The sequence below is a fragment of the Neopelma chrysocephalum genome, unplaced genomic scaffold, assembly GCF_003984885.1.
Source record: "Neopelma chrysocephalum unplaced genomic scaffold, ASM398488v2 Primary Assembly neopelma1_24, whole genome shotgun sequence".
NCBI classification, from domain to species: domain Eukaryota; kingdom Metazoa; phylum Chordata; class Aves; order Passeriformes; family Pipridae; genus Neopelma; species Neopelma chrysocephalum.
In genome coordinates, this window is record NW_020897693.1 from 40,749,791 (window position 1) to 40,774,616 (window position 24,826).

Consider the following 24,826-nt stretch of genomic DNA (forward strand, 5'->3'; position numbering starts at 1 on the left):
GGGCACATGGCAGGTTGGGAGGAGACAACCAGTTGGGAGGTGACCCAAACTGACCAAGAGGTTATTCCAGACCATATGACATCATGCTCAGTATATAAAATGGGGAGAAGAGGGAAGAAGGGAGGACATTTGGAGTGATGACATTTGTCTTCCCAAATAACTGTTACATGTGATGGGCCCTGCTCTCCTGGAGATGCCTGAATACCTGCCTGCCCATGGGAAGTGTTAAATTAATTCCTTGTTTTTCTTTGCTTGTATGAATGGCTCTTGCTTTCCCTGTTAAACTGTCGTTATCTCAATCCATGAGTTTTCTGGCTTTTACCCTTCCGATTCTCTCCCCAATTCTGCTGGTGTGGGAGCGAGCGAGCGGCTGTGTGGGGCTTGGCTGTTGGCTGGGGTTAAACCATGATACCACCTAGGTAAAATAAAAGAAGGATCTGGATTCATTTAGAAGACTTTTTTCCTTAAACTCAGAAAAATCAAAGCCCATGGAAACTATGCTTTCAGAGTTTGTGACCAAGTAAAAAACTGAATTCTCAAGTCTGCTGCAATTGGCAAGTTTAAGCATATTTAAGTTAAACAATATAAATTCTGGTTAGAACAACTTTGCTACCAAGAAAGAAGTTTGTACCAACTCGTATCTCTGTGCCAGTAATTTCCTTACCACTGGCAACTGTAAGTACTTGATTTCTGTTCTGCCTGCTCTACCGTACCCTTGAGGAAAGCCCCTGCCACACTCCCGCTGTGTCTGAATGGCAGCCGCTATTCCCCAGAAGTTTCCACACGACCCGGTGCAGCAGCCAGGACAGCAGCAACATTCTCATATGTTCTTAAAAGGAACATAACATTCATGACATAATAAACTGCAAACACACAAAACTGATGTCATCTGACGCAGAAATTGCTATCTGTGGAGAGGATTCAGAAAGCAATGAGTCTTATGAGTACTTAAGTAACACAAGACAGATGAAATCAAGTCTGAAATGCAGACACATAGCTGGGACTAATAAGATTTCAGCTATAAAATAGTAGTTTATCAGTTGAAAGTGATAGAAAAGGAGAAGGAATTAGATCTATCAGACCACAGTTGGCATCAACAGGAGGAGCCAAAGAACAAAGGAAGGAATATTTTTTTGTTCAGATGGTGCATTATTCTTTCCCTTAAACAAGATCCTCTTGAAACATCAACAGGAATAAATTGTCCATATGTAAGAAAGACCAACATAAGCTGAGTTAAGAAAAGGCTTTTTCAAGAAACAGGAAGACTGGGGAACATCTTTATTAAAGGAAATGGTAAGAATTTAACTTCTAAATTTATCAGAATAAAAGTTGAAACACTACAGGACTGCTATCTATAAATCTGTAGCATAAACACCCACCAGAACAAAAACAGACTGAGCAACAATACAGTAAACTTGCCACAATTAATATCAGAAATTAGGTTATTAACCATCAGAGGACAGATGTTAGCAACCTTGTGGTTTCTCACCATTGAATTTAATCTGAAATTATCAGAAATGTTAATATCTTAAAGAGCACATAAGGGCCTACCAAAAGAAAGTCAAATCCTCTAGAATACATAACTAAAAATTTGCCCAGTTTTTGGGAAACTATATCTATAAAATTCAGGTCAAGGTTCTCTCTAAAAAGAAATTGTAACACCTTCAGAGTTCCATTTAATAAATCTTGGGAATCAAAATTATCAAATTCAAACACAGTAAGTAAGCAATCAACAAAATTTCTAACCTTAAATAGGCCAGAAAGACATAATTTAAGTTATAACTGTAATATAATGACCAAGAGGGTGAAGTACTGAATTTTGTTTTATTAATGGACTCCCCTCTTCCCTCAGTTTTTTCTAGTGACCCTCTAAGTTTCCTGCTCTGGTAGAGAACTAAAAACCAAGAAACAGGTCTCAAACTTTCAAGAAATTGCCTGAATTTTTAATATAAATAAAATAAATTATCTACATAATTGAGGTTTGTTCTGTCATCTATTACAAGCTTAAACATCAAGTGACTTTAGGTGAGGATAAGAACCATGGTAATATCTTCCAATAGAAGCAAAACTGTTCTTAGTTTGGGGACAGGACTTACAAGCTCACCTTGACAGCAGTTACTAATTTGAACAATCTAAGCCTTCAACTCCCTGCTCCAAAAGAAATCCAGTAAGAGGAAATGCTTGCTTTGGGAGAGATTTCAGTAATGTTTTTTGGGGAAGGTTATTGCTTTGTCTTTTGAAAATGCTCCAGTGCTTTTACATGAACACAAACCTTTGAAGTGTAGAGATTAATGATCATAACAAAAAGTTTTCCATGTAACAGATAAGAATAGTATAGGTTATTTCATTTCTGTATCATATTCATTTCTTCTCAGATATACGAGTAGGGCTAGAAAAGATCACGTTGTTTGTTTCATGTTATAAACTAATAAAATAAACATTACCTGTAACAAAAAGGTGGGAGTAGGGCACATTCTGACACTTTAAACCAGCAGTCTGCCAGAGTGATCTAGTAAGAGCTGATGAAAAATATCTCTAGCTAAAGATATACTTCATGTACTAAGATTTTGAATGTGATAATTCTAGTTACATATAATTTGATATTTCATATGACTTCCTTTTCAACGGTAAACACACGGCAAGATTAAGTATCTACAAAGCTGTGGTTACCTCGTAGTTTAAACAAAACAGGTCTTTTGTAAAGGTCAGTTCTATTAGTTAATAAAAACTATCTACTTCCAATGTCATTCTGTTAAACAGAACTGGAGCACAAAAAATGTTACCTTGGCAGCACTTGCTTTCTAAATTGTAGATTTAAACCCTCAAAAACCACGTATTATGGCACAAGGATCATCTGTGAGCAAGCATATATACTTTACTACTTTGAATCTTACCTAGAAATCTCTGCTTGGGAATTCTTCTCTCCATCGACTGTAAATGGTGATGCTCCAGTTAATAATTCATACATAAGAACACCAACACTCCACCAATCAACAGCCTATAGAACAACAGTAATTATGTATGTTATGATACACTGAAGTAACATTTTTAACAATAGAAGGAACAAAACAATACACTTGGAAAAGAACTACCATAGGAAGAACCTACCTATCAAAGGCAAACCTGGATACAGTAAAGCATAAATAACTGCAGTACCGATTAGAGGTATTTTCTACAATAAATTAATTTTATGTTAAAATCTCTCCACTTAGCTTCTTCAACTAGTTTCTCAAGCTGAACTCTCTCCACTGACTACTAAAGTTCCTTTTGCTCCACCTCCCAAATTTAATTTTTATTTTTGCCATTATGAAGTGATAAGAATTCTAAAACATTCAGAGGAAGCTAAGCCTTGCTAAGAAGTAGTTGAACCTGAGCTTTTACAAGTTTCAGAATGAAATTAAGGAATGTCCAAAAAGCACAATTAAAGATTGCAGGCCACAGTTAATCCAGGCACCTGAAAATGCTATTCAGTTTTATCTCATTCATAAAATCATAGAATGGTTTGGGTTGGAAAGGATCTTAAAGATCATTTCGTTTCAACCCATCTGCCATGGACAGGAACATCTGTCACTAGACCAGGTTGCTCAGAGCCCCATCCAGTCTGGTCTTTGAACACTTCCAGAGATGAGGCATCCATAACTTCTCTGGGCAACCTATTCCAGTGCCTGATCACCCTCACAATAAAGGATTTCTTCCTAATATCTAATTTAAATCTCTCCTCTTTTAGTTTAAAGCCATTCCCCCTTGTGTCATCACTACATGCTTTTATAAAAAGTCTCTCTCCATCTTTCCTGTAGGCTCCCTTCAGGTATTGCAGATTCACAATTAGGTAACCCTGGAGCCTTCTCCAGGCTAAACAATCCCAACTCTCTCAGCCTTTCCTCACAGGAGAGGTGCTCCATCCCTCTAGCACCTTGGTGTCCCTCCTCTGGACTTGCTCCAACATGTCCATGTCCTTCCTGTGCTGGAGACCCCAGACCTGGATGCAGCACTGTAAGTGGGGTCTGAGGGAACTCCAGGTGGGGACCAGACAGATGGAAGAATCCTCTCCCTTGACCTGCTGGCCACACTGCTTTTGATGCAGCCCAGGACACGTTTGGCTTTCTGGGCTGTGAGCACACAATGCCAGCTCATGTCCAGCCTCTCATCCACCAGCACCCCCAAGTCCTTCTCAGCAGGGCTGCTCTTGATCTGTTCAGCCCCAGGCTGGATTGATACCAGGGGTTGCCCCAACCCAGGTGCAGAACCTTGCACCAGTTCACATTTCACCTGTTTGCTCCTTCACTCAGGCCAGTAAGTAAGGATCCAGCACAAAACTTTGGCAGTTTTCTTCATTTTGGTTCCTGTTACTTTCCCTACTATCCATTCTGCATGGGCAGCTCCTCACAGGTACAGACACTGATTAGTTATGGTCATCCAGTGCCAGCGCTGCACCTCACGGGCCTTAGAGAGATGGACCTTGAGAACACATGGGATATTTGGCTTCCCATATATTAATCATATTATTCATATCCTGATACCTCGTAACTTACAAAGTATTTCTCTCTTTCAAAAGAAAAGATACTACTATGAATAATACAGGAAGCAGTTTAGTCCTTTCAACAAAATTAATTTAACTACAGGTGTTTGAACTTTTCAGTTTTATGGCCATGAAATTTGCAAATCAATGAAACTGAAGTTCTGCTCTACTTATGTTGACAACATTAATACAATACAGCAAAACAATAGAGAAATGATGACAATTAGGCCTCTTATTTTAGTTTTTTTGCCTCGATACACACAAGATCTGATGCTTCATATATTCAGCCAAGAGTATCTAAAAGAACTAGCTGAAGAAGTCTCTGTACTGTTACTAATTATCTTTGCAAATACATGATTCTCAGAGAAAATCCCAACAATTTTTCTTGGTATGTGTTTTTCCAAAAGAAAAGGAGGATCTGTGGAATCAGAAATCAAATTTTAAAAAAATACTGAAATGTTAGACAAGTCTTTTAGACAAACAATGCAATAATCTAGAAAAGATTACAAATCATAAACATTGCTTTAGTATGCTATGCTCTCATTAATCAATTTAATTTTCTCTTTTGGTAAGGTTTTTGAGTTGCTAGATATGCAGTAAGTATAAAATACACTAAAAACCTTCTAACACTACAACACATGACATTGCCAATGGTAAAGTAATGAGTGTGTGGTGCAAAGAACTAACATCACATATCTAACTGCAAAATCACCCTTACATATCAGCTAACATTCAGTATTAAACTGTGAAGCTATTCCTTATAGAATACTGTATGATTCTGCACTACATCTAATGAAAGTATCAGATAGAAACAAAGATAACAGAACAGAGATTCTACTTTCAATCAGTAACAAGATTGAATTTATAAGCACTTGAAAAAGCTGGAATCATAATTCAAGGTGACTGACACATTGGAGAGATGCTCTGAAAGTGGCAAGAATAAACTAGGAAAGAGAGTACAAGAAAGAGCTTCAATTCATATGGTTTTAAAATTACATTTTTAATAACAACTGGGCAAGCAGAACAGTAGAAAAAGATGCAGAGGTTATAGTGGAATCCAAAGTAGGTGTGAGACAATGACTACATGAAAAGACAAAGCACATTCTATTTTATGTTTAGTAGAAGAATCAGGGAGGTAATCATCCTGCTGTACTTCAAATTGCCAACTCCCAGCTCAAACACTGTGCCCACTACAGTGCTCCCTACCTGAATGCAAACTCAGACCAAAAGAATTGTAGAATTCACAGAGAAGGAAAAGAAAGAACCTTCTCGGCAAAAGTAAGACTTTTCCAGTTCTTAAACAGGCTGCGATAAGAGGAATTGTGATCAACTACATGGTCCCCAACAGAAAGACAAGTCAACTCAGTCTACAGCAAAAGAACCACAGAGATTAAATAATCTTCAAAACTTCCCAGTATAGTGAGTAATCCAAATAATTTATCTATGAATATTGTAGAATTATTTTGGGGGGTAGGGTTTTTTGTTTGTTTCAAATACCATCTGTGAATTATTGTTGTCTTGATCTTTCCTATCAATTATTGACACTTTCATAAAATAATAAAACCTGAGCCACAAGCCAAACAATTAATTTTTACAATATGAGAACATTTATAACATTAATAATCCATTCCATACTTCAATAAAGATAACAGATTTCTCTGATGTCCAACTTAAAACATATATCAGAATTAACCACAAACCAGTCATTTTTCCACTCTGAACTAGTATTTATGTAAATGGAAGTGTCAGCTAAGTTTATTGTTCCACTGCACATTTAGAACAAATTTTGAACAGAACGCAAATAAGCCTCAATACCTTTATAAATATGTCTTTTACTTAAGATTAAAAGAAGAAAATACACCAACAGACAGTTAAAGATACAGGCAATAATCTACTTTAGGAGAACCTGAAAATGCATGCTTAAATAAGACACTGTCACATTTTACAAGAAATCCTCAAGCTGAACAACAATGTTGCCTAAAGAATTAGTTTATTTTCAGTAATAAAATTAGAACATACCTTATCATGTCCTGTGTCTCCTCCTCTTACAATATCCGGAGCCATGTATTCTATTGTTCCACAGAAGGAATATGCTCTCTCATTCTAGCAAAAAAAAAAAAAAAAAAGAAAGAAAAAACCCCAAATTTACAAACAATTATTATACAAATCATATGGGACAGATACGGCTAACAGTTCCAAGATGCTGGCAGCAATTCTTCTCCAAATAGCTCAGAACTGCTAGCTAAATAATATTCCATCATATGTAGAGATGTATCACATAATGCTACAGAATACTTAGTCTTCTACAAAAAAATAAAATGTCATAGGTTTGTGTTGAAGTCTAAGTACATAAAAATTAATGTATTGATATTAAAAAAACTTTCCCATAAGTCTAAATCATTTATACATTTCAGAACTACATAAAATTCCCCAAAGTGATATACATACAGATTCTGAAGGCTGCAATATCAATACTCTAGATAACAAATGAAAGCTTTCCATTAAAAAGAGAATTTCATTTTAAGATGTACAATTTGACTAAACTGGATACAAGATCCTGTGGGTTCCCCATATTTAGGAATTCTTTATGACCTCTAGAAAAGTCATTTTTTTCACAACACACACATATATAAAACACAACATTCTCTCAAGAAGAGATTGGGAGAGAGACAAGAGAGAGAAAGAGAAAGGCAGACAGAGTTGTAAATTTAATTTTATTCTATGCACTGAATTATTTTCTTGATTATGTTCAAAACTAAGCTGCTTTCACAGGCATGTATAATTGTTCCCTGTTAGTGATTTACCTTTGAGGTCAACATGAGGTCATGCTGTACCTTGCTAATGACGAAAGGACATGTGTTTGGGCCATGCAACATTGTTCCTCCCTTATCCTTCAAGCTTCTAGCATTTTGGGGAGAGATCCTGATAGGTCCTTTAAAGAAGAGTGTTCAAAAAAGCAAATATTTCAAAAGTCAGGTTTTACATTTGTAGATTCAGATCTGGAGTTTAAAAACAGGTGCTATATAAGAGACTACCCTAATAAGAGGAAGCTTCTAAAAGTAGAAACAGTGCTCTGTGCTACCCTGAGGCATAAAAATTAAACAGTCCAACAGCATATTATTAAACTGTATTTCTTAAAATACATATACTGTGACTGGTTTTTGGGGTAAAAGTCTAAATTCAAAATAGTTATAAGGCCTCATTTTGTTCAATATTAACTTGAAATATTAACTTGAGACAAAACCATATAATAATGAACTTTTCATGACTCCACTTTCTTTCGACACAATTATTGTTGCTCTTTGATTTATCTTTTCCAGTATCTGTTATCCTAAAGAAATATAGTGTAATAAAAAGTGTAAACAAAGAAAAATGTCAGAAATTCCTAGTCCCCCATCAGCCAATCTAAAGCTATTCAATGTCTCTGTTCTTTTTTTTCTTCAGCTGCGAGGGAGGGAGCGGGAAAGTAGCAGAAAAAGGAAAAGGAAGGGGAGTGAAAAATGCAGGAAGAAACTGTTCTTCACTTGCTACCTCTCCAAAGAGTAAAGATAATGCAGCCAAACTGAGATTATCAAAACAACTGCCTGAAAGCAAAGCATTCTGACTCAACTACAGATTGTACAGCATCTTATGAAGGCAAATCTGTGTCAAAGTTGGGACTTCAAAACACTTGAAGTCATAAAATCTGGATACGTCTTTGTTAGAAATCTCTGTTTATGTTGTGTTTTATTAAGTTACAGGCCTCATCAACTACATCTAGCTGTTACTTACAAAACACAGTTTTTACAGTATTAATTTTCACTAGGAACATTTATGTAAATTTGTCCTTGTTAAATACGCCTCTTACAGGTACTCACTAATAGTTTTTGCTTTTACGCACTACATGTGGGCTTAAAACTTTTCAAAGGATGTTATCTCCAATACCAGTTTCATTTTTCATTTTTTGTCCTGTTCTGATCTCCCACATACATGAGAGACATGAACATACTGGAGAGAGTCCAACAAAAGCCACAAATATGATTCAGGGACTGGAACATATGAGGAAAGGCTGAGAAAGCTGGGACTGTTCCACCTGCAAGAGGGAAGCCTTAGGGAGATCTCATCAATGTACATAAATGCCTAAAGGGAGCATGCAAAGAAGAGGGAACCAGGCTCTTCTCAGTAGTGCCCAGTGACAGGACCAGAGGAGGAAACACGTTTACTGTGAGGGTAACTGAGCACTGGCACAGGCTGGCCACGAATGTTGTGGAGTCTCTCTCCTTGGAGATATTCAAAAAGCTTCTGGACTGGTTGTGGGCAACCAGCTCTAAATGACTGTGCTTGTGCAGGGGGTCGGACCAGATGACCTCCAGAGATTCCTTCCAACCTCAACCACCCTGTGATTACGTCATAAAATGTAAGTTGTATTTCAACACTCATTTGTGAAAGCACATTTCACTCACAAATCAAACATGCAGGCCCCCCTCATCCCAATTTCAAAAACTACAACCTCCTCCAAATTTACATTTCGTTAAACTTTATAATATGAATCCAAATTCCAGAATCTACATTATTAATACTTTCACATTATGAGATATAAGACAACAAAGGATGTTATTAAAAAACAACTGAACTTGGATTACTTACAGGTGAATTCTCACTGATCATGCACGTCTTGCAAATACTTAAGCTTAAGAAATTTTTTGCCTAACACAGAATGCTCATTTTCTTCCTTCACTCAAGCATGCCTGCCTTAAACACCATGGTTTCCTCTTCTGAGTTACAGAACAGCAAGCAATCAGACACTAATGGATGGAATCAAAGTGTGGCTAACCCATCACTTATAACTCAGTATGACAATATTGACCCTGTCTTTGAAAGGCTGTCATTATGTTTGTTACAAATCAGCAAATCAGTTCTTTGATGTTTACAGATAATCTAGAGATAAGTCTTAGTCTTCTAGCACACAACAGATGGTTACTATTTCTTTTTCTTTACCAAGTTCAGCATCATTCCTCAATGTTTATGCAATAACATATCTTTTAATAAAGGTAAATGAAGTGGCTACTTCAAACCAGTTATCTGCTTAAGAGAGCACTAACTTTTCATGAAGCCACCAACAGAAAGACAATTTTAAGATTCTTGATCAGTGAACATAGAAAGGTTCACGTGGACAGTAAGGCAGTTCACTTTGTTAAACCATCTCTCTGTTAAATTAGAAAAACATATTAATATTCCCTTACTACTTTTTCTTCGAGATGAGCTACACACTGTCATGGTGGATGTCCCAATATATGTTACCAGACTGTTTCTAATAAACACTGTAGTACTACACAGAGAGCAAACTTCAGAACTTCTCCATACTAGCTATGGCAATATAAAAAAAAAAATAGTGCACTGCCCTCTTTATGAGTTCCTTGCAATCATTCTGACTAATCTGAGCTGCCTAGTGAAATATAACTACTTTAAGTCGCTAGGGCACTTTCAGTACCACATTTATGTGAACCCTGAAGTCTTTTCTCCAGATTATTTATTTTAGCATCCCATTTTCCTTCCCCTTCATCAAAAAAGAAAGGGTACTGAACAGCTTTAGTACAGAGAATTAGACCTCTGTGGCTGTCCAAGATGGAGATGTGTAATGCAGATTAGGATTTGTCCAGGAAGACAGTCACTTCACAAAAAAAAAAAAAAAAAACAACCTACCTCAGACTTCGCTAAGACTATGTACCCTGGCCTTCACAGCTTGACACCAATTACCTAGCTCCAAAATTCAATCAAAAGTGCTGACAGAAGGATGGCAGTCTTGCACCATCATGTTCTTGATGATCCTGTGGTATCATCACTTGGCTCTGCTTTATAACCAAGGAATGGTAGGCAGGCATTTGAAACTACATGAAGTTGTAGAAAGAACATGTGTAATGCTTTCTCCTCAATGACAGAAAGGTCTTATGCCTTCAGAGTTGTCTAATGAGCTCCCTCATCAAGTAAAAAAAGCACATTAATAGCAACAAAAAAAAGCAAAAGGATGAAACTCCTTTTTGTTGCAGAAACTAATCAAACTTGCCACATCTACAGGAAAGCCTGACTGATGGAGAAACAGTCACCACTCATATAAGGATGTGTCCTTTAGAGCACACATCCTAGTCTACAGCAATGCAAATTCATTTTAGCAACATAGGTCAGACAGTTATTAAGCCTAGTAACTGTTCAACAGGTTTTAACAGAGTATGTGGGACAAGAACTGCAATTCTAAAGTGAATCACAGGAATTAGATGAGACTTCAAGACAGCCAACGTATCAGTCATGCTCAACATGCTCCTAAAAGGTTCATCTCTACTGTGCCAAACTGCCTTTTTGCAGCCAGCTCTTTAGAAAGAGGGCTATTCCATTATGTCTTAAGAAGATACTGTGCTGGAAGGATGGTGTTAGTTGCTAGCACCACAAAACTCACAGCCCAGAGGCACTGAAAATTTGTGATTCAATGTTCTAACAAACCCAAAAATGGCATGGAATCTGGGCAAAGAAATAGCGACAACAGATTCTGGACAGGTGTTTCCCAACACCTATGAGGTTAAGGCCTGCATTATTTTATTGCGTGCACCCAAAGGTCTGCAGCTGAGAAACAAACTGTGTTTTAATACTTGGCTGAAGACAACTTCAGCTAGGAGGACATAGGGAGACAATTGGCTGAGTGTCAGGCCCAAACTAGTATTTGTAAAAAGAAAAAAAAAAATTCTTAGACCAAAGGACATGATCCCAAGGGATTGTTACATAGTACTCCTTCAATAAGCAGAGAACATCATTAGTTCAGGGCCTCAAAAAAAAAATCAAATTAATTTTCCTCTTGAAAGGAAAACTGCAAGATCTTGCAAGATCTGCATAGTTGGAAAGTGCATCTTGTGACTGTCATGCCTACTCATAGCATGGCAGACAGGGAATCCAAGTCAGATTGAATGAACGTACAAAAAACAGCTTTTAGAACACCAAAGCAGCCCTAGAGAAATAAAAGATTACGTACAGTGAAAGATTCAAGATTAAAGGAGGCAAGAGAAGATTTAGATTAGACATTAGGAAAAAATTCTTATAGAAGAGATTTTCAAGCATTGGAATAGACTGCTTAGGGAATTGGTGGAGGCACCACCCCTTGAAGTGTTCAAAAAAATGATGTGTGGATATGGCACTTGAGGACATGGTTTAGTAGTGAACATGGTGGTGATGCTAGCTTGACAGTTGGACTCAATGGTCTTCAAGGGCTTTTTCAACCTTGACAATTTTATGATTCTAAGGGCTGATGTGCTGAGTACCTTCTGAGTGAATGACGTCATCAGTACGCTGCTACTGAGCACTAAACAAAGTAAGGTTTCTGTTAAACTTCTGCAGGTAACGAAGTTACATAAAGAGAAACATACCATCCATACAAACATTAGGCACAAAATGCACCCATCTGTTGCCAAATTAGCTGTTTGTATAAAAGACAGACTGAGCAAACAGAAGCATGCCATTTGACCACTGGAAAAATAGAAACAAAAATAAAAACAAAGAAAAAGATCAAATGAAGTCTTAAGAACCCATAAGATTTTGTTTCAGAGGCCTAGGGAACAAACCAAACACACATCAAAGCAAAGCATCCCAAAAAAATCATGAAAGAAGACTACAGAGGTGTGAATGCTGCAAAGGGTGAGTTGAGACAAAGCTATCTACCAGAATACTAACACAGTTAGTAACATAGGTAAAACAAAACAAAAAAACCCCACACCTGCAAAGAACAACCAGATGCTCTATCTAGAGTACCTGGCTTAGAATACCGAGGCATATTCCACGTACACTGTTCTACACGTGTGCACAAGCCTAAGGGGAGCATCTATTTGCCATACAATTATTGCTTTGGGAAAATGCTTCAGCGTTTGAGCATTTGTGATTTTAATTCCAAAGTGTGACTGCAGATGTGGAAAGCACTCAAGTGTCAACACAGTTATTCTGCCATTTGAAGATGTATTATTTAACATTTAATTATATGGCCTTTGAAGTACTTCTTCAACTTTATGAACCGCATCCAAACAATATGCGCCACACCTCCAACAGACACTTGGGTCCAACAGTCCTACAGCTTATTTTAGTCACAAGTGTTTGTACAAACATAATTTAGCCAGAGGGTTAGCCAAGTATTCACTGAATCCATTCTTTTCAGCATTGAAAATTAGGACCCACTTATCCAACTACATGAAAGGTCACCTTTGAAACAGAAAGACTGCTTGTGTTCTCCAACTACTTACAGTACAAATACTTTGTTCTTAACTGTCCCTACTACCTTGAATATCAGATATGACACATTCTGAAACTGTAATACTATGACATTCCTTCAAACCACGAAACTTGACTCCTTAAATAATTTTTTTAACTTGTAAAAAATAAATCAAACCAAAGTTACTCTTCCCCAAATGTTCTTCAATAGTGTATGTATTTTCTAATGGGAGTTCCTTGCTAATAGAAGAGATGATAGGATACAGTTAAAAGGCTTGGTTAAAGCCTAGAGTAAATAAGTTCTAGTGTAAGAATTTCAATAAATGAAAACTACATGATACAAGGGAAAGAGACTCCTCAGCTATTACATTGGCTTGGACTAACTTCCTTGCATTCCATATTCATATAAAATATTCTAGGAACATTGTCACATAGCTAAGGAATTACTCTTTTAGCACAGTCAGTATTAAAAAAAATGACAACAAAACCAAAATCTAGAAACACTAAGTATTGTTGGGCCAAAGAACACAAAGACGGCCTCTAGAGCTGGAAAGTCAGAGGTAGTCTCTGATAGCATGTATTTCATCTGTCAGCAACAACTCTGGGACTGAGCAGCACCTAGAGCCAGAGAGCAAGAGAGTGCAATAGCACATAAGAGAACCAGGTAGCCAGATGGAAGCTCACTGAAGGCATTTAGGGCTGCTCTCAGGACTAATTCTCCACAAGTCCACTAAAAAATTCTTCAATGCAGACAAGAATTACTTACTGGTTCTTGTCACATTTTTGTTATGGAGAAATAATCGAATTACTATGCATTTTTGACTGGGTTCTTCTATGGTTTTCAGCAACATTCTTATGATAGTCTTATGCTTGTCCATACTCGTTAGCCGGCAAATTAAATTTCTTCATTCACTTAATCTGACCTCATCATTATGAAGGTTTCAATATGTTACAACCTAGCAAGACAAGAGGAATGCTTCACTGTTGGAGGTACTCTCAAAACACATAACAAGTTTAAACAAGGTATTAAATCTAACACAGGTATGGTCTTTCCACTCAGTGAAGGACAATTCCCCCTTTATTGCATGAGTAGTAAAATTTTCCATACCAACTTTCAGATCAGGTATATAGATGAAAAATCCAACTTAGGAAAATCACAGCTTAGCTAAAACTCTATGTATAGTGGGACTTCTCTTTTAGCAACCTAACAGGTTACACTTCATATATTGGATAAATGCAAAACTGCTTGTAAAGTTCCTCAAATGACTATTTTGTGGTATGATTATTAATATACTAACCGTACCTAAGAAGAATTCTATTTCTTAAGTAATGCTTCTGAGCAGAAAACCCACAGATCAATTTCTATTACTTCTCATATGGTCTTAACTTTGTGTGATGAAGCTTGCCCTCTCTATTGCATCAGCTACAAGAGCTTAGCAGATGAAAAGTCAGTCGTGCTCAAAAAACACACATGGTATCATTCTCTCATGAAGGTTCAGTGCAGCAACTAACATCCCTAATACACTCTCCTGAAGGCATTACCAAAAAAAAAAAAAAAAAACGTGCAGGAGAGTAATGCTGCCCCAAAAGATATTAAGTATCTACCTTTGTATTAGAGTATTTAACAGCTACTGGAACTAATTTAAATTGAATGTACAGAGGTCCCAACACTCTGCATAAATACTTGCAATTGCTACCTGACTTGGACTGGAACACTTCACTCAGTGAGAAGGAGGCCACCCCAAACGTCACCTGCATGATACACTTCCACAGATGGTCTCGCTCAAGGAGGGTAACACAGAAACACAGACTCCAATTCGGAACTAGAAATGGCAGCAAGAGATAATAGTACTGGAAACACACTAACTAGGCAGTGAATCCTTTTGAAGAGTAACACTAATGTGTTTTCATGAAGTTCCTGAAATGTCTTTGTGTGCATATTTATCAATATCAATGTAATACAAATAGCTTCAGCCATAACAGTATGGCAATTGACCCTTCTATTTTATATTTTTTCTTAGTTAACAAGGAAGAACATTTTAAACAATATACACTAAAATGTCCCTTCTAATAGTTTATTTTATTCAATGCATATTTGGAAATTGACAGAAGAATCATTCATTCTACTGTGAGGCCATTGAAGAAAAAAGTAACTATTTAGAAATACACAAATTCAGACAGCGGAGGCTATAAAGGATATATTATGCTATATATCAGGAGTAAGACTTAAACAGATGTGAGGCCACCTAAAGACTTTCACAGGTTATCAAATTAAATCATAATCTCATCCTTTCAACAGCAACACAAAATCCATTTCTTAGTCTCCTCAAATGACTAAAGTGGTACATCATTTCTAGGTACAAATAGATGCCAGTGTTTGTACCGTGCCAAAGAATTCTTGCTGTTGCTCTTCATTTGACTAATCCAGGGAAATATGCTGGAGTGAAACTACCTTCCTTAATTGCTTACACCTCTGGAAAAAACGCTTTAAGTCCCAAGTTGTCTTTCTTCCTTTGCTAAAGGTACTTCAAAGTCAGAGTTCCAGGCCGCATTAAACCCTCTCTGGGTTCTATCAGTAGTGTTTCAAATAGCAACACTGAGGAATTAAAAAAAAAAAAAAACAACAAACAATTTCTAGAATACAAGAATCAGTATCATTATTGTTCCTATTTTGTATATTTGTGAGTCTATGTAATCAGAGTCCTGAAAGTCATAACTTGGGCTTGGCTACAAGCATAAACAGTGCAAACTTTCCTAGGATAATTATATCAGAGCCCTGAGCTTATCAACAGGCTCTGCGACCTTTTTCCCCAATTCTAGGGGTTAAGGCATCTCTGCTTAAGACCAATGCTGACAAAATCAAGCTGAGTAACCTGTGTGGAACCTTGTCAGGGGCCTCCTCCACCTTCAGCTGGGAGCAGAAGTTCAGGCTCCCATTCTTGATGCTTGTGTCAGCTGTGCTGTAGGTATGTCTTTACTTGGCTGTGTACCTCACTGATCCTGATCCACCAATTTCAAATCCTGGCTTGTCCTCAAGCTTCTCTCCTCACAACAAGCTTTTCTGATAACCACAGGACTGTTGCCCAAGCCTGTTTTTCTGCCACTAGACTTGCTCTGATCTTCCCATTTGGCAACTGTGGGATTGCACCACTGGTCAGTGAGGTACTGACCTGTACCTGCCTTGCTGCAACCCTTAGCTCCCAGCTCACACTAATGCATGGAGCAGTCTCCCCGTCCTGCTGCTTCCTGACAAACTAGTCAAGAACCACAGTTCTTCCAGAAACAGCTTACAAGACTGAAGAGCTTAAGCAGTTGAAGAGTTCAGCAGTATCACACAGATTATCTCACATCAGCTATCAGCAAAATGGCTGCAAGCTACTGATCAAGAGAGCCATTAGAGCTTACCCTTGGTAAGTTTAATGAGAAAACCAGGACTATAGGACAAATCAAGAGAATACTGTCAAAAATGAAAATTTACTTGCAATATGTGAAGGCCACATAGCAGAGGTGCTACTAACAACCTGACCTGCTGAATGCAGTTTGCATTTCAGAAGAATCACAAGTAAAGATTGAAAAGCCTAAATTCTATGCAGAAACAGGACCTGTACCTTCAGTGAACTTTACAGGTCATTCTGTCAGAGATGTTTACCTGAAAAATAAAAATGCACCAAGGAAAAAACCACTGTTTCCATAGAAATTATATCAGTAACATTCTTCGCCATCATTTTAATTGCCCAGAATAACAATAATTACATCAATTTAGGGAGGTATATGAAAATTGACAAAAAGTCCTCTCATTGTTCAAAGATGTGATATAGGTTTAAAATGGAAAAAAAAAAATCTTGTTTCAACAAAGTTCTTGCCAAACGGACTGGTTTCTTCTTTTTATTCACTGGATTTTTTTAGATTTACATGATTTTCAGAGTCTGATTGGTCATAATACTCAGACATAACATTGAGTAATTAAGCTGTCCATACAGAAAGTACAGCTTCACCCAAAAAAAAAATCTCTCAGCTGAAGACTCTTGTTTCTGTAGCTGTAACTTCTATTCAGGACCAAAACCATGATCTCTGCAGGAGACAAACAAGGAAGAACAAAGGCTAAAAAGTTTAGTAGTATACTAGTTAAACTGCTCTGCTCCACACAACAAAATCATAATGAAGACTGTACTACAAAAGCAAAGCTTTAGATTAAAGTAAAAACAGTTCCAATATGGCAGATCAAAGGTTTGAAATGTCATCTTAAGAAAAATTTAAAAAAAACGTATGTGGTCATGTGAAATCAATTAAAAATCCTGTCCTGGTGGCTGTTCCTACTTGAAGAAGCCAGTTATGTCAAAATATCATGTTGGTTACTATACCTCTTGCCACAGTTAGACTAGTGACATCTACTTCCAAAACAGACATGGAACAAGGCTACTGAATTTTTCAAGCAAGAATGAGATTTGCCTGCCAGCACATGCCATCAGAGGAGGCAATTAAAAGGGAGAGTAAGAGCAGCTAAACCTCGTACTGTGCGCTAGCCAAGAAACATGTGACCTCTACCACTGTGACCCCAAAACATAATTCAATGCAAGGCCACATCTAATGTCAAGTGGAGGTTCAAGAAACCCTTTTCACAGACTTACACAACAGCTGTGTCTGCTTTCACACTGCAATGCAATTGCAATTCTGCAAGGAATTATTTAAATCAGTTCCTGATAATGGATTTGTAAAGCAAAATAACTAAGAAAAAAGAAAACAAAAGTTTCAATTCTGCAGGAAAAAAAATCAGAAACAGCACATTACTGTGTGGGAAGAATGCAAGCATGTACCACTGTCAACTTGGATGAACATTTTGTACTAGGTTCTTCTCAAAATTTCCAATTTTTGGAAGGCTTGTTTTCTAAGGCATTGTCTTCTGAGAAGGGTAATAGTAACAAAAGACAAGAAAAGTATACAAAGTAAAACCTGAAAAAATCATCTTTCTTCAAAAAAAGGCAAAATTATAAGGTATGGAAGAGTACTGATTCTGGGAAGAATTCTAGTAGCTGCCACTGCAAGCCTTCAAAAGTTTTGGTTTTTTTTAAAGGAGAATATAAAGAAAAAATATAGGAGATGTCAAATAAACATTTATAGTTTCAGAGAGCACCAGATATAAAAGGCAGAGGTGCAGGAGTGGACAATTTTGCTCAAATGCAATCCATCTGGTTCTAAATTAATTTACATTTGGCCATGAATCTCTGGTCATCTAAGGTTTTCCCATCTGGTTGCCCAAGTTTCAATGAAGTTAGGTATTTACAGTAATTCAAAAGAAAAAATACATCCATGAGAAAAAAAGGGTTAATGATGATGGCAGCATTTGCCCTCAGAAAGTTACTTGTTTACCCCTGGAAAACAGAAACAGAATTTTTCTGAGTTGACTAGTAACATATTCTTGTAAGATCCAATAGAAGATACCAGACTATTTAACACACAGATTGGTGTTTCTCCCCCAAATGGGATTTTTTTAAGTGGTATAATATAATAAGAAACCAGTATCCTTAAAGCAGTCAGTGTATGAAATCATAGAATCATAGAATCAGCTGGGTTGGAAGGGACCTCTGAGATCATCAAGTCCAACCCTTGATCCACTCCTGTTGTGGTTACCAGACCATGGCACTAAGTGCCACATCCAGTCTCATCTTAAAAAGCTCCAGGGACGGAGAATCCACCACTTCCCTGGGCAGCCCATTCCAATGTCTGATTACCCTCTCTGTAAAGAATTTCTTCCTAATATCTAACCTAAACCTCCCCTGGCACAGCTTAAGACCATGCCCTCTTGCTGATAGCTGCCTGGGAGAAGAGACCAACCCCCACCTGGCTACAACCTCCTGTCAGGGAGTTGTAGAGAGTGATGAGGTCTCCCCTGAGCCTCCTCTTCTCCAGGCTGAACAACCCCAGCTCCCTCAGCCTCTCCTCATAGGACCTGTGCTCGAGTCCCTTCACCAGCCTGGTTGTTCTTCTCTGGACCTGCTCCAGCACCTCAATATCCTTCCTGAACTGAGGGGCCCAGAACTGGACACAATACTCGAGGTGTGGCCTCACCAGCGCTGAGTACAGGGGAAGAATCACTTCCCTGGACCTGCTGGCCAAGCTGTTCTTGATCCAGGCCAGGATGCCATTGGTCTTCCTGGCCACCTGGGCACACTGCTGGCTCCTGTTCAGCTTCCTGTCAACCCAAACTCCCAGGTCCCTTTCTGCCTGGCTGCTCTCCAACCACTCTGCCCCCAGCCTGTAGCGCTGCATGGGGTTGTTCTGTCTTGCAAAAATTCTTAATGGCACTTCAAGATTTTGGCATCAAAATATGGACAGAATGTATTTTATGCTCTGGTCTTCTCCAATATTGCTCCATGCTGGGAAAGCACAATCTTCTTTGTGATAAGTACTGAAAAGGGAAACCTTCTGGGCAAAGGCTCAAACAGTCATCTGATCATTGATGACCTGGTTTTGCAATTAAATTAGTCCAGTTCAGTGACGTGCCTTTGGAGTGTTTGGTATGTTCTTAATATTCAATTTCAGGACAGTTAAAATACCGACAGGAGTACACCAAATAAAGCAAGAAGTTTTTGCCATTGTTTCATTTCCTTTTCCAAAATCGGGGAAAAAATTACTAATTATCCAGACAAATCTACAACCCATGTTAACTTCTGCGGACTAATTTCATTATTCAGTTCACTCTTTCTTACTTTTTCCTCTTTGCAGAAATGTAAATCTACTCCTTATAACCGTGTTTATTATGTCTACATCACTGAATAATTCTTCAAAACACAAGAAGTATGGTTTATTTTATTCATCTTTGCAAGAGAATGCTCAGTGTTCAGAGGATGCACTATTTAATTGCATAAACCTTATGAGTTTAATTGGACAACTATACAGGGTCTTTTAAAGTTAAACGCCCAGCTAATCTACCAGGTCACTTATGTGAGATGACAGTTCGTCAAGCACTGAGTCAAGCTGTAGTCACTTCTCTCTGTTCTGGACTACCTTTAAATTGCATTAAGAATGTGTACAAATCTCTTCCTACTTCATCTATCAAGACCCATAGTTGACTAACCTCCACTTTATCATTCTTCCTTCAATGAAATGTCCTTTAAAATCTTTTAAAATTACATATTAATTTTGTTTCCAGAACAAAATATTCACTCCATCATCTAATAAATTAAAACAAACAACAATTCAACAGTGAAAAGCAGCTGAGTGTTATAACTAAATCTGCAACTCTGATCAAGAGATTTTCAGATGAAAAAACAATAATGCATATGAACTATTCATTCTACATATCAGACAGAAGCACACAGATATCCATTCAACCAACTCAGATTTCAATTCTATCATCCCTCATACAGAATATCCACTTGTATATAATTTATTGCCAAGGCAATACTGACAACATTCAGTATTTACTATAAAGTTTTTTTAAACTTCATCAAGCAAACACAAAAACTTCAAAACAAACTTAAGCTAATGCAGAAGACATGTACCAATGCAGAAGAATTGAGCACTTCACTATACTCTGGAAGAAAAAGTGTACTTTATTGGATTTAATTAACAGAAAAAATGTTAGTTATTATGCATGGTCAAATAGATTACTTCTACAGTAATTCAATGAATGTGTTCATATTATTCCTTCTAAGACAAAGATCTCCACATGTACTAAAGTATGATTTTAGTGTAGTTACAGAACTAAAAGAAAAGTGAGGGGAAAGAAATATTTTTAAAAAATGACGTAGCATTTTAGCAATAAACATCAAAATTAAGACAAGACCTGATGACTAGGTTAAACTGACACTGACCAAATGAAAATAATTCCATCATACAAGTAGAGCTATTAATGAGATGAAAAGATAAAAATATGCCTAAGCCACAAGATAACACACAAGAAATAAGATGGGAAAACCCCCCAAACTAACAACTTAGGAGTTTGGGGGGGTTTTAAAAGATAAATGTATTACAAAACTCTTGAAAAAAATAGCAACACTGAAGTGATTTCACTTATGCAATGAACACAATGGTGCTGTAGAATTTTCAAGTCCTACCAATTCTCCATGTCCCCAATAGTAACTTATATTGATGTCATGTGAAAATATATTTTACATCCCAGTTAGACAAGCACTCAACTGAGATGCATGAAAGCATAAGGATAAAATTGCCTTTTTTACTCTGAATTTCCTTACAATTCAGTTGAGAGTTAGAAATCAGACTAGCTTTAAATTCATCACACGGTTAAGAATACAAATGCCATAAAAAGTAATACTAAAAAGATACTATTCTTTTCAAACTCAATCCCTTATATAATTACATTCTATGGTTAGCCTAGTAAAACTGCAGGTTTTCATGAGACAGTAAATAAAGTTTGAACACCAGAAGTAATTTCATAGTTAAATACCTTGTGATACTAACCTACCCTGCGTGAAAATTCATTTTTACTTGACTACTTTATTCTAGTCAGGTTATTTCTTTTTTTTGCATGTAAATAAATGCATATAGCTTCATTTTAAAGATAAACAAAGCTCAAATCTATAAGACAAGTTTCAGTTTTTAGAGAAACAGTAGCAAAAAATGCTTTAAAGCTCTTAAAACTGCACTGCTTTCAGCTTGGATATTTAATGCTTGCATGTTATAAGCACTTTCACATAACAACTGTAAAACAGAGAGGACACTTGACAATGGACTCTTCACACTCATGTTTCAGTAGCTGCATGGCAGAAATCAATAGGTTTCTGTTTTCCTACAAGTCACGTGCATTTGCTTCCTTTCACTCAAACAGTGCTTAGGAAAAGCAGCTTCCCACCTCTTTGCTTTTGAATAGTCAATCTGCTCTAATTATTGTAGTCGAGAAATGGTGCACTCTTTTTATTATAAAACAACTTCTGTTAAATTCAGTACTTGCCCAAGTACCTGGAAATTTTAAACAGTCATCAGATTAAAGCAGAGATAATGAAAACATTGAACCAGAATGTTTTTTAGCAAGCACCCCTAACTACAAAACCATCAAAAATTCATAAATACATGATAAAGATTCCTCTCTGATAAGAATTTTAAATGCAGTACATGCTATGATCATTTTTATACATTTTTAATAAGCTAAATATATCTTGTTTCAGAAAACAGAGTCCAAAGAGGGGGGGTTACTAGAATAAATTCCACTTGCTTAAGCACGTATTTTTAACGGCAAAGTTCTTGCTAGGTGGACCAGGAAAGACATGTGAAGAAGGGGGGACAAAGGAAAGTACACTGCTCTGATTAAATTGCAAGTGCTACGCTCTTATCTGACTTACACAGTTGTGCAATGTTATTTAAAAGTGCTACCCAATAAGCATGAAAACAGATAGAAAGCTATGCAGTTATACAACCAAATTCTACCTGCTGTAAATACATTGGTTCAAAAGCGTCAATTAAGTATCTTTTGTAATGAACTGTAAGTGTTCTAACAGTAGCTGAATTATCTACAGAGAACACATGAAATGTCAATTTCTGTGTGAAAATGGGTCATTTTAATCATGTTTAGGTTCAATAGCTAAATTACAACAACACACATGAAAGTGTCAAGTGAAGACAATTTCTTAGATTTTGAAAGCAAACAACACAATTGCAGTTACTTTTTTTCCTTAAAAGAAAAACTAGAAATGTTGAGCTTTTTTGACAGGGAAGACAAATATAAAATGTGACGGAGAACAAGAGAAAAAAAATATAGTTAAATGAAGAGATTTCAGAGGTATATATTGAAAACAGAATGGATTAGAGTCAGAGGAACCAGCATTAAATGACCAAGCAAGATTTCTTCATTTAATGACTGGAGAAAGAGGAATCCAATTCAGAGCATGGAAAAAGCAGACAGGCATCTCTGATGCTTATCCACGTCCTCCCCCTTCCTCGCACTGCTTGTAAATGATGTGCTAAAGGTGAACTCAGATGAGATGTATTTCTTAAAATCAACTCTTTTGAGACTTAAAGGTGCTGATTCACTACGACATTCTTAACACAGTGAAAATTTCAGCTTCATTCAACTCTGGTCCCAAGGCTAGGGAACTGCTCCTTTTCTCTCCCATCAGTGCAGTAACACCATTCCGTGTCCTTTATTTTGCCCCTTGTGCCCCACAGTTTCTCTCACAACTCTAAGCAGGTCCCACTGTCCCTAGCCACACCTTTTACTACCATTCTTTCCTGACGAAAACTGCATCTCTCTGTACTTACTCTCTTGCACCGGTGTGGCAATCTGTTGCTAATCCCTTCTCATACCAGTTGAACTTCCTCTTGGTTTCAGGCTATAATTTAAAAGGAATATACTGACATTATCTGTACTATTTCCCTGCTTCAGAAAATAAGATTTTGTATCTCTTTAAAATGGTCCCTCCCAAATCCTACCAGACTCTATTTGAAATGCAAATATCCTAGAGGGAACTACCAGCTATCTATTTTTAGAAAACCCTTCTGCTGCTTCTAACAAAGACTTTTAGATCTGCAGTCCCAGATTTCAATACCTCTGGTAGCTAACATGAAAACCAAAAAACACCCATTTTAAAATTCTCTCAGAAGTAAAATCCTGTGCAATTTTGACTCTCTGAAATCTAAAAAGCATATTTGGAGACGAAACTGTACCTTACAAATAATTAACAACTAACGTCAATAGTCAGAGATCACTCTGTTAGGTACTATGTACGTATTTAAGAGATAAGCTTTTATCCTAAAAGCTTGCAATTAAGCTTATTAGAAGTGACACAAAGACATGAGAAAGAGACAAGATAATAATACATTAATTATTATTAGCATAAAGAAGAGTCATAGCATACCATTTGCCTAGTCATTGCAAAGTATTAGCACAGTCAAGCATTTTTTTACAAAGCATCTGAAAATGAAAATGTAAGTGGCTTTTCAGACTTATGTGGATCTTTCCTTTTTCATTTCAAGACCAGCTGAAGAAAGTATGAAGGCTTTTCAGGGAAAACTAGAACAAAGAAGTCTGACAGGCCTAAGACCAATGAACTGAAAGCTCAAAACCTAATAGAACAGACTACTAGATCTTGTTCTATGATGTGCCTAGAATGCAGGTTTTCCACCCTTCTCAAATGTGTTTATGATTTCAACGAGATAAAAATCTGACTTTGTGATCTTGCTCAATTCTGTCCACACTTACTGGAGAGTCATATACTCACCTCATCAGTAAGAAACTCCTTACTCAGACCGAAGTCTGTCAGCACCACATGGCCATCAGAATCGAGGAGAATATTCTCAAGTTTTATATCCCGATATATAATCCCCAACTGCAAAAAGAATATAAGAAAAAGTATTTCCAAATAGTGTAACCACATCAAGGAGACATCACTGAATGCATTTAAATATGAAGTCACCAACATTTCCATTATTAAGATAATCTGACACATGAAAGTTGCACCTCAAAAAGGACAATTTTTAAATGCCTTTGAAGAACTAACTGTAATGCAAGTGTAATCTCTGATAATTTTTAAGTAATTTCAATGTCTTAAAATTTAAGGGGCATACTACATCTCCCTTGAAACTAAAAGTGACCGAATACTTGCTGTTGAGTGCACAACTCAGTTCAGTGTTCACTAAAAATGAAAATGGATGCTGTTGTTATATGTTTTAGACATAGACCATACATACATGCTTTGTAATAGTCTACAAATCTACTTAGTACCTCTGAAAATTGTAATAATTTTCATGTCTACAATTGTGCTAGAACTCCACCACTCAATTGTGTTGAAACAAGGACAACTGAACAATACTACAACCCAGAACTTGTTCGTGTTCACTACAAATTAGTTTTACGGACATACACCATTTCACAGGATTACTAAAAATTAACAATCATTTGTCAGTAAGACTACTCTTCACAATGCAGACAAAAATTTGTAGCCTTAATCTGGTGCACAAGAAGAGATACTTAAAGGGAATTATTTCTAATTATACAACTAATGTCCCAATAGTAGATAAAGTTACTCTGAACTTAAAACAATCTAAAACAATAGTTGTCCTTACTAACTTTACATGATGCAAAAAGAATATACAGCTTTAGGTCCTCAAAATCAGCACTAGGATAAAATTACT

General features: G+C 36.9%; 1 protein-coding gene across 8 annotated transcripts in view; it reads right to left on the minus strand.

Annotated features, from left to right (window-relative positions):
• RPS6KA5 (ribosomal protein S6 kinase A5) overlaps positions 1 to 24,826 on the minus strand; it is an 89,339-nt gene that overhangs the window by 26,194 nt on the left and 38,319 nt on the right. For 2 of the 8 annotated variants that reach the window (XM_027673426.1, XM_027673416.1), the window contains 3 exons: positions 23,914 to 24,021; positions 6,539 to 6,622; positions 2,895 to 2,998 (listed from right to left, as the gene is read on the minus strand). In XM_027673426.1, the coding sequence (XP_027529227.1) occupies positions 2,895 to 2,998; positions 6,539 to 6,622; positions 23,914 to 24,021 (296 nt within the window). Of the gene's footprint in view, positions 1 to 2,894; positions 2,999 to 6,538; positions 6,623 to 7,323; positions 7,452 to 14,436; positions 14,486 to 22,954; positions 23,026 to 23,913; positions 24,022 to 24,826 lie in introns of those variants that run through there. The other 6 variants (XM_027673463.1, XM_027673448.1, XM_027673455.1 and 3 more) reach the window with 6 other exon arrangements.